Raw genomic sequence first — 14,925 nt, forward strand, 5'->3', positions numbered from 1 at the left:
TTCTCCTTTGTTTGCCCCCCATTTATTGATAAATCACCTATCATAGTAATATTTGCTGCATCATATCCCCACACGATACCTTCCCCCATGGAATTGAACCCCCACCAACCCGCCTAAAATGGTTTCATCCCTGTTTAGCTTTCACGCTACGGTTAGGCTAGGCAGAAGGCTTGTATTTGGTGTGATGATCTGTGAGGTGTGCTTTGTGATTTGTCAAAAATGGTAAACAACTTGTCAAGTCATGTGCTCCGGTTCTTGTATACACTGTAACAAGTACATTGAAGATTTGTAATATGCTGAGAAGTGGCCAAACAAAATATTTTTCAGGCAATGGGCGCAGCCATCTTTGACTTTGTTTATTTGCGTCTTATAGTGAATGGCATTCTGGGATTAGCGAGTTTTTGCTTGTCAAACATAAACAAACATGGCTGCCATCCTAAAGAATTTAGATGCTGTTAGCTTAGTTAACACGCATCTCTTTTCTAAACAATATTACATTTCTCCCTTGTGCTCACCAGAGATGTGGTACATTGTAAACTAGTCTAGATGTTAGGTCGCTAACTTATGTTTTTTTTTTTTGTCAGCGCAACATGTTATTTAGACTGGTTTATGGAATGAGTTTGGCTGTGGATGTGTTCCGTGTGATGTTTGGATGATTAAGTTTGCGTTTATCTTTTACAATAAAAGGTGAAATTGAGGAATAAAGTTGTGAAGACCTATTTCCCATCAGTACAAAACCTTGTTTAGATGCTTTTCAGACAATGTTGTTTAGATGTGTTTGTTGCATCATACGTTCTGTTGCTACTGTTCCAATCACATATTTGTGATGGTACTCTGCAAGGATCACTCAACAATGATCACAAATATGTGATCGTACGCGTCAAAGGGTTACCCAATGACAGGCATTCCACATTTAACCCCATCCTCATGTGAAAATCGAAATATCAAGTAGTTTTTTTGGTTTTATATGCAAAAACGAATTAACCAGCCATTTTCAGTTTTTTTTCTATTCAAAAACAAATAAATAAGCAATTTTCACGTTCCGGATTGCTCCATTTTAACTAAGAAAACAAATTATCTAAAGGTACAATGACCATAATCTTATCTCAGGAATCTTGACATAAAGTTGTCCAGGACGTAGGCTAATTATCTTGATCGCAGTAACAACATAGACACCAAAATGTTCTGTCAATTCTCCAGATCAACAATAATTCCAGCACTTTGGCTGTTGTTCAATCGCGTGCAGTATCACACCCGCTCTTTATCACTTGACTGTCATTAGGGCCGTAGCGGTCATGAAATGTTGTCTGCCGGTTATTGTCATGCAAAAGTCTTCCGGTCTCAGTCCCCTGTAGCTCAGTTGGTAGAGCATGGCGCTTGCAACGCCAGGGTTGTGGGTTCATTTCCCACGGGGGGCCAGTATGAAAATGTATGCACTATTTTATAGTATGCACTATTGTATGCACTACATAAGCTTCTGATGTGCCCATTTTGGAACATCAACATTTAAAAAAGTCTAATAAATCAATTTAATATACACCATCACAATCAATACATTATTTATTTGAGTCAGGTCTAATGAAACATGATATGAAGAAAATGTATTTCAGAAGAACAGAGTGAGTTGTAGGCCTATGTTATCTGGCTATACTCCATGCCGTAGGCTGGCTTGTTCATTTAGCTGACAAGATATGCTTTTATTTTATGGTATATGATTTTACAGTAAGATTAATATAAATAGAAAGGATATTTTTCCCATTCCGGAGCGAGAGCATGTACAGTGAGGGGAAAAAAGTATTTGTTCCTCTGCTGATTTTGTACGTTTGCCCACTGACAAAGAAATGATCAGTCTATAATTTTAATGGTAGGTTTATTTGAACAGTGAGAGACAGAATAACAACAAAAAAATCCAGAAAAACGCATGTCAAACATTTTATAAATTGATTTGCATTTTAATGAGGGAAATAAGTATTTGACCCCCTCTCAATCAGAAAGGTTTTTCTGGCTCCCAGGTGTCTTTTGTACAGGTAACGAGCTGAGATTAGGAGCACACTCTTAAAGGGAGTGCTCCTAATCTCAGCTTGTTACCTGTATAAAAGAAACCTGTCCACAGAAGCAATCAATCAATCAGATTCCAAACTCTCCACCATGGCCAAGACCAAAGAGCTCTCCAAGGATGTCAGGGACAAGATTGGAGACCTACACAAGGCTGGAATGGGCTACAAGACCACCGCCAAGTAGCTTGGTGAGAAGGTGACAACAGTTGGTGCGATTATTCGCAAATGGAAAAAACACAAAAGAACTGTCAATCTCCCTCGGCCTGGGGCTCCATGCAAGATCCCACCTCGTGGAGTTGCAATGATCATGAGAACGGTGAGGAATCAGCCCAGAACTACACGGGAGGATCTTGTCAATGATCTCAAGGCAGCTGGGACCATAGTCACTAAGAAAACAATTGGTAACACACTACGCCGCGAAGGACTGAAATCCTGCAGTGCCCGCAAGGTCCCCCTGCTCAAGAAAGCACATATACAGGGCCGTCTGAAGTTTGCCAATGAACGTCTGAATGATTCAGAGGAGAACTGGGTGAACGTGTTGTGGTCAGATGAGACCAAAATGGAGCTCTTTGGCATCAACTCAACTCGCCTTGTTAGGAGGAGGAGGAATGCTGCCTATGACCCCAAGAACACCATCCCCACCGTCAAACATGGAGGTGGAAACATTATGCTTTGGGGGTGTTTTTCTGCTAAGGGGACAGGACAACTTCACCGAATGGACGGGGCCATGTACCGTCAAATCTTGGGTGAGAACCTCCTTCCCTCAGCCAGGGCATTGAAAATGGGTCGTGGATGGGTATTCCAGCATGACAATGACCCAAAACACACGGACAAGGCAACAAAGGAGTGGCTCAAGAAGAAGCACATTAAGGTCCTGGAGTGGCCTAGCCAGTCTCCAGACCTTAATCCCATAGAAAATCTGTTGAGGGAGCTGAAGGGTCGAGTTGCCTAATGTCAGCCTCGAAACCTTTATGACTTGGAGAAGATCTGCAAAGAGGAGTGGGAAAAAATCCCTCCTGAGATGTGTGCAAACCTGGTGGCCAACTAAAAGAAACGTCTGACCTCTGTGATTGCCAACAAGGGTTTTGCCACCAAGTACTAAGTCATGTTTTGCTGAGGGGTCAAATACTTATTTCCCTCATTAAAATGCAAATCAATTTATAAAATTTTTGACATGCGTTTGTCTGTATTTTGTTGTTGTTATTCTGTCTCTCATTGTTCAAATAAACCTACCATTAAAATTATAGACTGATCATTTCTTTGTCAGTGGGCAAACAAAATCAGCAGGGGATCAAATACTTTTTTCCCTCACTGTATGAAGTGGCTATGTTGAGCTTAAAAGTGATCATTTGAAACAGGTCCTATTTGCTAGATTTAGAGTTATTTGGCAACTTTAGTTGTGAATATGATACAGACCTTAGAATGTCTAAGAAATCCAAACATGGTGGGACAGGCTTTTGATGATTTGAGAAAGTATCAAAAAAAAGCATACTCTCTGTTCCTTCCTCTGGCTGCACAGCTGTTCTCTCATCAAGTGATCATATTTTCACATCAGACTATTCTCAATTTAATCTTGTCTTTATCAATATGTAAAATTAGTTGTGATTTAGAAAGGCCAATTATCAAATTGACAGGAACAGGGGGAGGGGAAAAAATACATGTTATATGTATGCACTCGAATAGCGACCAAGTGCTTTCCCACCTGTCCGTTTTGTAGGCTACTTCGGTTTTTATAGCGGAGCATGTGCTTAATATGAGCAGCTGAGAAATACATACAAGAACACTTATTTCACTGCACGGATCAACCACTGGTTGAGGAGCATGCTCTCGCTGCCGGACAGTTGATATTTTGCCCAAATGCTGTATGCCATGGGTTCTCCAACCTGGTTCTTGCAGCTACCCAAAGCTAAATTTGGGAAACCAAGTGAAATCTGTTCGGGAACATCGATAGTAACATGTTTTCGCAACTAAACATATTTCACTAAACTGTTGACAGCCCATCTGCAGGCTCGAGAAAGGAATAAAGGAGAGAGAGGAGGAGATGGAAATGCATAGTGGTGAGATATTCTGTAAAGCTGAAGGTAATGTCACCCAATTAATTATGAAAATATCTTTTTTTATGTGGACCAAACCGAGGTCCCTGTACAGAATGGTACAAATACATGTACCATTACAGCCCTGGTCAGGAGCCTGCCTGTGGAACTGTTTATCTAACCGTCATTGTTTCGGGGGAGGTGGGGTTTAGCTGCAACATGACACCTGGCAAAACTTTGCTCCAACTGTTATTTCCAGGCCAGGGTTTCTGCCAGTACTTGGATAAAGCTGATATAGCTTTTGCCTTAGGCCTACTATTTTTGGTTTGATTTATATGCTAGTGCAACAAACAAGACCTGGTGCAATCAGGAGTTTCATGACTTGTTGTGGAGCCAACTACCAACATCTTTTTGTATTCAGTTGGAGATGGTGACAGCGGAACATGGGTTGAATTTAGGCTTATTTCCGTTTCAATGAGTTCACCATGGTTCATCATAAATCGTGCTGATGTAGATGCTGTGTAGAACATTAACCTGCACAGTGAGAAACTAATCCTCGTCCTTGGTCTTTCACTCTAGGGGTATGTCCAAAATGGCACCTTATTCCCTGTATAGTGCACTACTTTTGACCAGAGCCCTATGGGCCCTATAAAAGTAGTGCACTATATAGGGACTTGAAGTGCAGCCTGGCTTTCAAGGATCATTGGCAGGCCATGAAGTAGTCTCTTTTAACACTGAGAGGTGCTCCAGAGGTGAGATGTGAGCTTGTGGGGTCCATGTTCTATGTTCTAACTGTGAGATTTGCTGCATCTAATAGGTGAGCTTGTGGGTGACCTGGTTGATCCTGACTGCGGGTACCATGGAGAAGAAGAGAGAGGTGTTCTCCTACCTGGTCCATGTAGCCAAGTGCTGCTGGAACATGGGCAACTACAACGCTGTCATGGAGTTCCTGGCTGGACTACGGTATTTATGACTGACTACACTATAGTACAAATACGTTTATTACATATCTCACTTAGTCTTTCTACAGCATCTGTCAATTTTCATATTCAGAACGCACCTATTGAAAGTCGTTCTGGATAAGTGTCTTCTACAATGTACATAACACATTTTTTTTTAAACATAATGTAGATAAGATGTGGTTAGATCGATATAGAATTATTCTCTGCTCCAGGTCTCGTAAAGTACTGAAGATGTGGCAGTTCATGGACCAGTCAGACATTGAGACCATGCGCAGCCTGAAAGATGCCATGGCGCAGTCTTCGTCCGAGTACAAGAAGGTGGTGAACCGTGCACTTAACATCCCAGGGTGCAAGGTGGTGCCTTTCTGTGGCATCTTCTTTAAAGAACTGAGTGACGCGCTGGACGGGGCTGCCAGCATTATCAGCCTGTGCCACTCACCGCACGACTCACCAGAGGACTCACTAGAGGTAAAGAAGTGGGCCAGGCCCAGGCTTGCATACCAGGCTTGTAGCGTAGTCTGTGAATAAAGCTAGGTGGACAGACAACATCTGCTATCACCCTAAAGCTCTTAACACTACTTTGATTGCTCTTCCAAAACAAGCAGTTTTGACTATCAAAACAAGCAGTTTGGCTATGTACACTTTACATTTAATTGCTGTTATACCTGTGTAGTAACACTGTTATTACTACAGTAACAGGTTCACTTTACCCTGTGTTTCTCTTTCTGTGTAGTTTGTGACGGACTACGGCGGGCAGGAGCACTTCCTGCAGAGGGCGGGGCCAGACGGACTGCACAGCCAGGAGAAGGAGGCCACGGTCAGCAACATCCTGCAGATCATCCGCTCCTGCAACCGCAGTCTGGAGACGGAGAAAGGGGGCCACCACGAAGGCTTCTCTACCTCCCACAAAAACTCTTTCATGGACAGGAACACGAACCAGTAAGTGACAGGATCAGGAAGGCTCTGATCCCCAAATCCTAACCTTAACCTGGAGGGGGAAAACACAAAACGGACCCAAGATCAGGGCAAATCCTAAATTGTCAGGAAAGATCTAGAGTCAATCCATTCCTCTCTCCATTATACTGTGATGGCCTTCATCTAGGCTTTCCCTCTACTTGACTACACCACTCTACTGTATATTTACATGTTTGATTTAAAGGTTATTTACACATGGATTTTCTATGAATGTTTCACATTCTAAAGCAGAATTCCATGGATGATAAGTTTAGATTTCTACTTTGTGTTTAAGTGCCCTTTAACCTGAGAAAGTCGAGAATAACGTCTTCCACTTTAAATCGTTTAATGTAGCTCTTATTTGAGTGTGACTCATTTTAGATGTTATTCTGTGGAAGGAATGGTGACCCTGTCTGTTAGTTGAGGTCTCCCTTTAATGTCAACTCCTTTTTCTACTCGTCCTTTGACAGAGCGACACAAGGTCATAAGAAAAATTGACAGCTTTTATACTGTTCTGTTAGAGCCATAAGAGCCACTATAGCTCTGCAGACATTGTCCATGGACCACCTCAGTTCAGACTGCCATTGTTGCAGCTTGACCTATTTTGTAAATGTGTGAGCACAACTGAATGTTCTGTCCAGCAGAAGTGTAGTTATTATGAAATATAATTGTTGGGCTTTCTATCCTTATGAAACATGCTGAACGCATAGTAACTGCAAGACAAAGAATTATATTTTAAGACTGGATATCTGACATAAGACAACATGCAACAGTACAGCATAGATTATAATTAAGTAATAATGCACGAGGGGGTGTGGTATATTGCCAATATACCACGGCTAAGGGCTGTTCTTAAGCACGAAGCAACGCGGAGTGCCTGGATACAGCCCTTAGCCGTGGTATATTGAGCATATACCACAAACCCCTAAGGTGCCTTATTTCTATTATAAACTGGTTACAAATGTAACTAGAACAGTAAAAATAAATGTTTTGTCATACCCGTGGGATACTGTCTCATATATCAGCATTCAGGGCTCAAACCACCCAGTTTATAAAACTGTATAATCAAGTACAAGTGTTACTTGACAAGAAGCAGAATACTGCCCTAATTTTCAAGAAGTTGAAGAATCATATTTAATGTCAGTTTATCTGGGGACTGATTGTTTCGATGTGAATTCTTTGTTGAGATGGCACTTTCACAACTTTCCAGTTTCCTTTTGGCTTTACAAAGCTAATTACCAGATAATGTTTTTTTAAAAGAGCATAAATTATTGATACAAATCTAAAGAGTTCCCGGTACGTGTACGACACTGGAAGAGGAGAGCAGGTTTCCAGTGCCTTCCATACTGAACAAAAATATAAATGCAAGCAACAATTTCAAAGATTTTACTGAGTTACAGTTCATATAAGGAAATCAGTCAATTGAAATAAATACATTAGGCCCTAATCTATGGATTTCACATGACTGGGAATACAGATATGCATCTGTTGGTCACAGATAACTTTTAAAAAAAAGTAGGGGGGTGGATCAGAAAACCAGTTAGTATCTGGTGTGACCACTTATTTCCTCATGCAGCACGACACCTCTCCTTCGCATAGAGTTGATCAGGCTGTTGATTGTGGCCTGTGGAATGTTGTCCCACTACTCTTCAATGGCTGTGCGAAATTCCTGGATATTGGCAGGAACTGGAACATGCTGTCGTACACGTCGATCCAGAGCATCCCAAACATGCTCAATGGGTGACATGTCTGGTGAATATGCAGTCCATGGAAGAACAGGGACATTTTCAGCTTCCAGGAATTGTGTACAGATCTTTGCGACATGGGGCCGTGCATTATCATGCTGAAACATGAGATGATGGGGCAGGATGATTGGTACAACAATGGGCCTCAGGATCTCGTCACGGTATCTCTGTGCATTCAAATTGCCATCGATAAAATGCAATTGTGTTCGTTGTCCATAACTTAACGTCCATGCCTGCCTGCCCATACCATAACCCCACCGCCAACATGGGGCACTCTGTTGACAACATTGACATCAGCAAACCACTCGCCCACACAACACCATACACGTGGTCTGCGGTTGTGAGGCTGCTTGGACGTACTGCCAAATTCTCTAAAACGACATTGGAGGCGGTTTATGGTAGAGAAATTAACATTCAATTCTCTTGCAACAGCTCTGCTGGACATTCCTGCAGTCAGCATGCCAATTGCATGCTCCCTCAAAACTTGACATCTGTGGCATTGTGTTGTGTGACAAAACTGCACATTTTAAAGGGGAATGTTATTGTTCCCAGCACAAAGTGCACCTGTGTAATAATTATGCTGTTTAATCAGCTTCTTGATATGCCACACCTGTCAGGTGGATAGATTATCTTCGCAAAGGAGAAATGCTCACTAACAGGAATGTAAACAAATTTGTGCACAAAATTTGAGAGAAATAAGCTTTTTGTACGTATGGAAAATGTCTGGGATCTTTTATTTCAGCTCATGAAACATTGGACCAAGACTTTACACGTTGCATTTACAGTGCATTCGGAAAGTATTCAGACCGCTTGACTTTTTCCACATTCTGTTACGTTACAGCCTTATTCTAAAATGGATAAAATAAAATAAAATCCTCATCAATCTACACACAATACCCCATAATGACAAAGCAAAAACAGGCTTTTAGAATTTTTTGCAAATGTATAAAGAATAAAAAAACTGAAATACCTTATTTACATAAGTATTCAGACCCTTTGCTATGAGACTTGAAATTGAGCTCAGGTGCATCCTGTTTCCATTGATCATCCTTGAGATGTCTCTACAACTTGATTGGAGTCCACCTGTGGTAAATTCAATTGCTTGGACATGATTTGAAAAGGCACACACCTGTCTGTATAAGGTCCCACAGTTGACAGTACATGTCAGAGCAAAAACCAAGCTATGAGGTCAAAGGAATTGTCCATAGAGCTCCGAGACAGGATTGTGTCGAGGCACAGATCTGGGGAAGGGTACCAAAAAATGTCTGCAGCATTGAAGGTCCCCAAGAACACAGTGGCCTCCATCATTCTTAAATGGAAGACGTTTGGAACCACCAAGACTCTTCCTAGAGCTGGCCGCCCGGCCAAACTGAGCAATCTGGGGAGAAGGAGCCTTGGTCAGGGAGGTGACCAAGAACCCGATGGTCACTCTGACAGAGCTCCAGAGTGGTAGAGTGGCCAGACGGAAGCCACTACTCAATAAAATGCCCTCTTGGAGTTTGCCAAAAGGCACCTAGACTCTCAGACCATGAGAAACAAGATTCTCTGGATTTAACTATTTGGCCTGAATGCCAAGCGTCACGTGTCGAGGAAACCTGGCACCATCCCTACGGTGAAGGATGGTGGGGGCAGCATCATGCTGTGGGGATGTTTTTCAGCGGCAGGGACTGGGAGACTAGTCAGGATCGAGGGAAAGATTAATGAAGCAAAGTACAGAGAGATCCTTGATGAAAACCTGCTCCAGAGCGCTCAAGACCTCAGACTGGGGTGAAGGTTCACCTTCCAACAGGACAACAACCCTAAGCACACATCCAAGACAACGGAGGAGTGGCTTCGGGACAAGTCTGTGAATGTCCTTGAGTGGCCCAGCCAAAGCCCGGACTTGAACCCGATCGAACATCTCTAAGGAGACCTGAGAATAGCTGTGCAGCGACGCTCCCCATCCAACCTGACAGAGCTTGAGAGGATCTGCAGAGAAGAATGGGAGAAACTCCCCAAATACAGGTGTGCCAAGCTTGTAGCGTCATACCCAAGAAGACTCAAGGCTGTAATCGCTGCCAAAGGTGCTTCAACAATGTACTGAGTAAAGGGTCTGAATACTTATGTAAATGTAATATTTCATAAATTAGCAACATTTTCTAAAAACCTGTTTTTGCTTTGTCATTATGGGGTATTGTGTGTAGATTGATGAGGGGGGAAAAAACGATGTAATCAATTTTAGAGTAAGTCTGTAACGTAACAAAATGTGGAAAAAGTCAAGGTGTCTGAATACTTTCCGAATGCACTGTATATTTTGGTTCAGTGTGGTTTCCTGACCCTGATGGGAGATCTGTTTGTCCTCGGACTGGGTGGAAAAGGTCTCCGATGTATGACTCCATTTAGTGTCCAGTGGGGCCTCTGGATCCAGTCAATGGTTTTCTGTGGAAGTCCTCTCAACCAGGCTGATTGGAGGAAAGATGAGGGCGAATGTGACACCTCTCATCCTTCTTTCACTCCTCTGTTTTACTATTTGTAGCTAGACACTTCCTGTCTTTTTCTCTCTTCTTCCTCCCTCATTCCTCCCTCCACCTTAGCTCTTCCAGGAGCAGGTCTGATTCGAACCATGTCTTGTAAGTTAGTAGACTGCTGTTTTTAGAGGTTTCCCACTAACTGACTTTGCTTTAATTGTATGTGTAGAATTTGCTATTACAATTGCATGGTGCTTTTTATGCTTGTGCAACTGTGCTAAATATTTAAAATACAGTTTAACTGTTTGAGACTGGGTTGCATTCAATGGATTTGCTATCCTCAAAGTGATGTTCTTTAGGTAGATAACATGGCTGGGATGTGTTACACTCATTGAATAGAAGGTGGTGATGAGACAATCATTTCCTCTTTATATGTGCTAGAGAAGAGGCAGATGATTGAAGTGTTGTTGACAACTATTAACTGTTCTACAAATATCTACTGTTTGATCTGCTCCTCTATTTCACCTCCTCTCCCGACTCCTTCTCCCATCAGGTTTGTGGTGGGGGACCTGTCAGACTTTGAGGGCGACCCGTCTGAGCAGGCTAAGGAGGTGGCGTTCCAGGGCACCGAGGAGACCCACCGGGCCTTTAGCCACGGCACGGAGCTCATCCCCTGGTACATGCTCTCCCTCCAGCCTGACGTCCACCAGTTCCTCCTACAGGGATCCACCGTCATCCACTACGACCAGGAGAGCCACCTCACTGCTCGCTGCTTCCTCCGCCTGCAGCCCGACAACTGCTTTCTGACCTGGGCTAATCCCCAGAGCGGCAGCCCCCCCGCAGATCCCCCAGGCCTGGGTCAACACGTAGTGAGCGGCCTGGCGGAGGGCCTGCTGGACCTCTCTGTGGTCAAGGCTGTGTTCATGGGCCACCAGGGGGTGGACGTGTACGCTGTGTGTCTGCAGAACAAGCTGTGTAACACCATGAGGGCCGAGGAGAATGGGGTCAGTCTGCTCTACGGGCTCCATACTACAGACAACAGGTTGCTGCACTTTGTGGCCCCCAAGCACACAGCCTGCATACTGTATGAGGGCCTGGTGGAGCTGGTCAACACCATGAGGAAGCTGAAGAAGTTCCCTGATAAGAGACTGCATTGGCTCAGGAGGCAGTACGTCAGCCTCTATCAGGTAAAACACTACTTCATTTAGATTGTGTAGTGGATAATATGGGATGGCAGGTATATTGAATCAGTCTAGAATACACAAGGATGTAGAATTCACTTGTTATGTCTAATGTCCTGTGAATCAATAGTCAAAAGGGAAACAGTGAGCCTCTGTAACATGAGCACAGATGCAAGGAAGATTATTTTGACTCACTTAATGCCAATAAGCCTTGAGTGAGCGATCTCCTCAGACTGCTGTGTGGTGTGTGTTTTTGTCGTCTCCCATCTACAATAGGAAGAGGGCAGGTACGAGGGTCCCACCCTAGTTCAGGCCATCGAGCTGTTTGGGGGGCGGCGCTGGAACATGGGCACAGAGGGCACAGAGAAGCCCAGCGTGCAGAAGAACATCTCCACCACCAAGAAGAAAAAGAATGCTCCTGTCAGGGTTAGGAGAAATATAAAAACAATAGTCTTAGTTTGAGAAATGTAGTCTTCATTTTGTCTGGGTTTGTGAAGATTTGTGTCACTGACAAGTGTGTTTCATAAATCACACAGAAATACAGCGGGGATGCTACCGATGACGAGACGAGCCATCGTAAAACCAAGAGCTGCAAGGACAACCTGTGCAGAAACGGGCAGGAGCTATATGACAGCGTGGACCAGGAAGAGTTAGGTAACCTGTCTATTAGTATTTTATTAGGATCTCCATTAGCTGTTGCCAAGACAGCAGCTACTCTTCCTGGGGTCCAAACATAAATAAAACATTACATCATACAAAAACATTGTGCATCATTTACATTGCTCCATTATTACTTTACAATTTTACAAAACTACATTACTAAGAATGTGTGTGTGTGTCTCTTCACAGTCCGTGTTGTGCCGTGAGGTGTTTTATCTGTTTAAATTTTATCGCTAGCTTGAGTGGGAGAGAGGTCAATGTAGTCATTGCTTTATATAGTACTGTGTGTTTCTTAGCCTCTGTTCTGGACTTGGGGCTGTGAAGAAACCCCTGGTGGCATGTCATGTGGGGTATGAGTTTCTGAGCAGTGTTAACTGATTGAACAGACAGGTTGGTACTTTCAATACGTCGATATCGCTCACAAAGACCAGGGCCCTATACTACTAATGTAGTTTGAGGAGTTAGCGAGGTAACTTTGGTCAACTCTGAGTTCAACTTGGGATAACTGGTACCACGAAATTGGCTCACCTTTTAGCCAGGTACATTTCTATGGCAACGAATCCTTCAGATCTAACCTGCTCCGTGGCAGGCTAACTCGGGGCTAACTATTGCCTGGAAGCCCGACATTGAATTGCATAGAATTCTACGTCGGGCAGAAATGAGCGTTTGAATCAGGAAAGTTTCCTCTCACGACCTCTACTAGCCAAAATGTTGAATAAAATGATTTTTTAACATACTTTACCGGTTGTCCGTGCGGTTGGTCCTTTTGGTGGAAAGTATCATTACATCAACTTTTCAAAGCGCTGGTAGTGCATTCAGAGTTCTATCACCTGAACCAAATGTTTTTCTATATCTAAAATTCTAAATCAAATAGCTAAATTATCCTTGGTAATTCCATATATCAGCTTAGCAGAACCCCCACCCGCGCTGCTCTGATTTGGGCACCAACTGTAATTTGCCCATGTTGTTCATTGCAGCACTTGACCATATAACTGGGCAGTAGTCCTAGGGGTGATAAAACTAGGGCCTGTAGGATTTGTTTGGTCGATTGTGATGTAAAGAAAGCAGAGCAGTGCTTTATCAAGGACGGACCTTACAATCTAGGGTTACATCAAGCAGTTTAGTCTCCTCAACTTGCTCAATCGCCACATTATTCATCACTAGATTTAGATTAGGTTTATTACACCACATCTCTCAATTCTTCAGAGACATGCAACTGTCCTCACATACACTCCCCTATGTATTTATTTGGACAGTGACGCTAAAATGTTTAATTTGGCTTTATGCTCCAGCATTTTATGAGGCGACGGTAAAGAATGTCACCTTTCATTTGAGGGTATTTTCATACATATCTGTTTTACCTAGGGCTGTGACAGTCATGGACTTTTGGATGATGGTAATTGGCCAGCCAGATGGCCACGGTCTCCGTAATAACGGTTTGAATAGTAAAAAAATATACATATATAATCGAGTGAGAAAGTTACAGATGCAAAAAAAACATGCTAACCTCTCACCATTGGCATTGTTTTGTATGATTTTTGTGCCTCTAACTTTTTTCACTCATCATTAGTCAAGATTCATTTATGATTATCTGTAATCATGGTAGCATCCACTTGAATGTAGAAGTGTTCAGAAACATATTCTATTCTTATTTACAATCGAATTGACTCCAAAATGACACTACCTTATTTACCATTCGTTTATATTGGGCACAACATAATCCGAAAACACAACCAAAACAAACTGCAAATGCATCCAACATGGTTGTAGAGTCACAAGCTTGATGTGTCATTGTGTACTAGGAATATGGGACCAAATACTAAACTTTTGACTAAATGTAATACACTATAAGTGAATTTGTTCAAATACTTATGTCACCTTCAAATGGGGTGACTAGATATATAAAGTGCTTTAATTTACAAATGGTAAAACACAGTGCCTTCAGAAAGTATTCACACCCCTCGACTTTTCCCTAATTTTGTTGTTACAGCCTGAATTTAAAATGGATTACATTTTAGATTTTTGCTCAATGGCCCACACCCAATGCCCCATAATGTCAAAATGGAATTATGTTTTTCAAAATGTTTACAAATTAATACAAAATGAAAATCTGAAATGTCTTGAGTCAATAAGTATTCAACTCCTTTGTTATGGCAAGCCTAAATGAGTTCAGGAGTAAAAATGTGCTTAACAAGTCACATAATAAGTTGCATGGACTCACTCTGTGTGCAATAATAGTGTTTAACATGATTTTTGAATGACTACCTCATCTCTGTACCCCACACATCCAATTATCTGTAAGGTCCCTTCAGTCAAACAGTGAATTTCAAAAACAGATTCAACCACAAAGACAAGGGAGGTTTTCCAATGGCTCGCAAAGAAGGGCACCTATTGGTAGATGGGTACAAATAAAAAAAGCAGACATTGAATATCCCTTTGAGCATGGTGAAGTTATTAATTACACTTTGGGTTTATCAATACACCCAGTCACTACAAAGATACAGGCATCCTTCCTAACTCATTTGCCGGAGCGGAAGGAAACCGCTCAGGGATTTCACTATGAGGCCAATGGTGACTTTAAAACAGTTAGAGTTTAATGACTGTGATAGGAGAAAGCTGTGGATGGATCAACAATATAGTTTCTCCACAATACTAACCTAATTGACAGAGTGAAAAGGAAGCCTGTACAGAATAAAAATATTCCAAAACATGCATCCTGTTTGCAACAAGGCACTAAAGTAATACTGCCAAGCAAAGCAATTCACTTAATGTCCTGAATACAAAGTGTTATTTTTGGGGCAAATCCAATACAACACATTACTGAGTGCTACTCTCCATATTTTCAAGCATAGTGGTGGTTGCATCATGTTATGGGTATGCTTGTAA

The 14,925-nt window shown here is 42.4% G+C and overlaps 1 protein-coding gene across 1 annotated transcript in view; it reads left to right on the top strand.

Annotated features, from left to right (window-relative positions):
• Positions 1-14,925, top strand: part of LOC121547314 (1-phosphatidylinositol 4,5-bisphosphate phosphodiesterase epsilon-1-like) — a 129,184-nt gene that overhangs the window by 72,880 nt on the left and 41,379 nt on the right. The window contains 6 exon segments of the mRNA XM_041858510.2: positions 4,908-5,053; positions 5,265-5,520; positions 5,786-5,991; positions 10,752-11,385; positions 11,656-11,805; positions 11,916-12,033. Coding sequence (XP_041714444.2) covers positions 4,908-5,053; positions 5,265-5,520; positions 5,786-5,991; positions 10,752-11,385; positions 11,656-11,805; positions 11,916-12,033 — 1,510 coding nt within the window.

This window comes from Coregonus clupeaformis, chromosome 31 (assembly GCF_020615455.1).
Source record: "Coregonus clupeaformis isolate EN_2021a chromosome 31, ASM2061545v1, whole genome shotgun sequence".
NCBI classification, from domain to species: domain Eukaryota; kingdom Metazoa; phylum Chordata; class Actinopteri; order Salmoniformes; family Salmonidae; genus Coregonus; species Coregonus clupeaformis.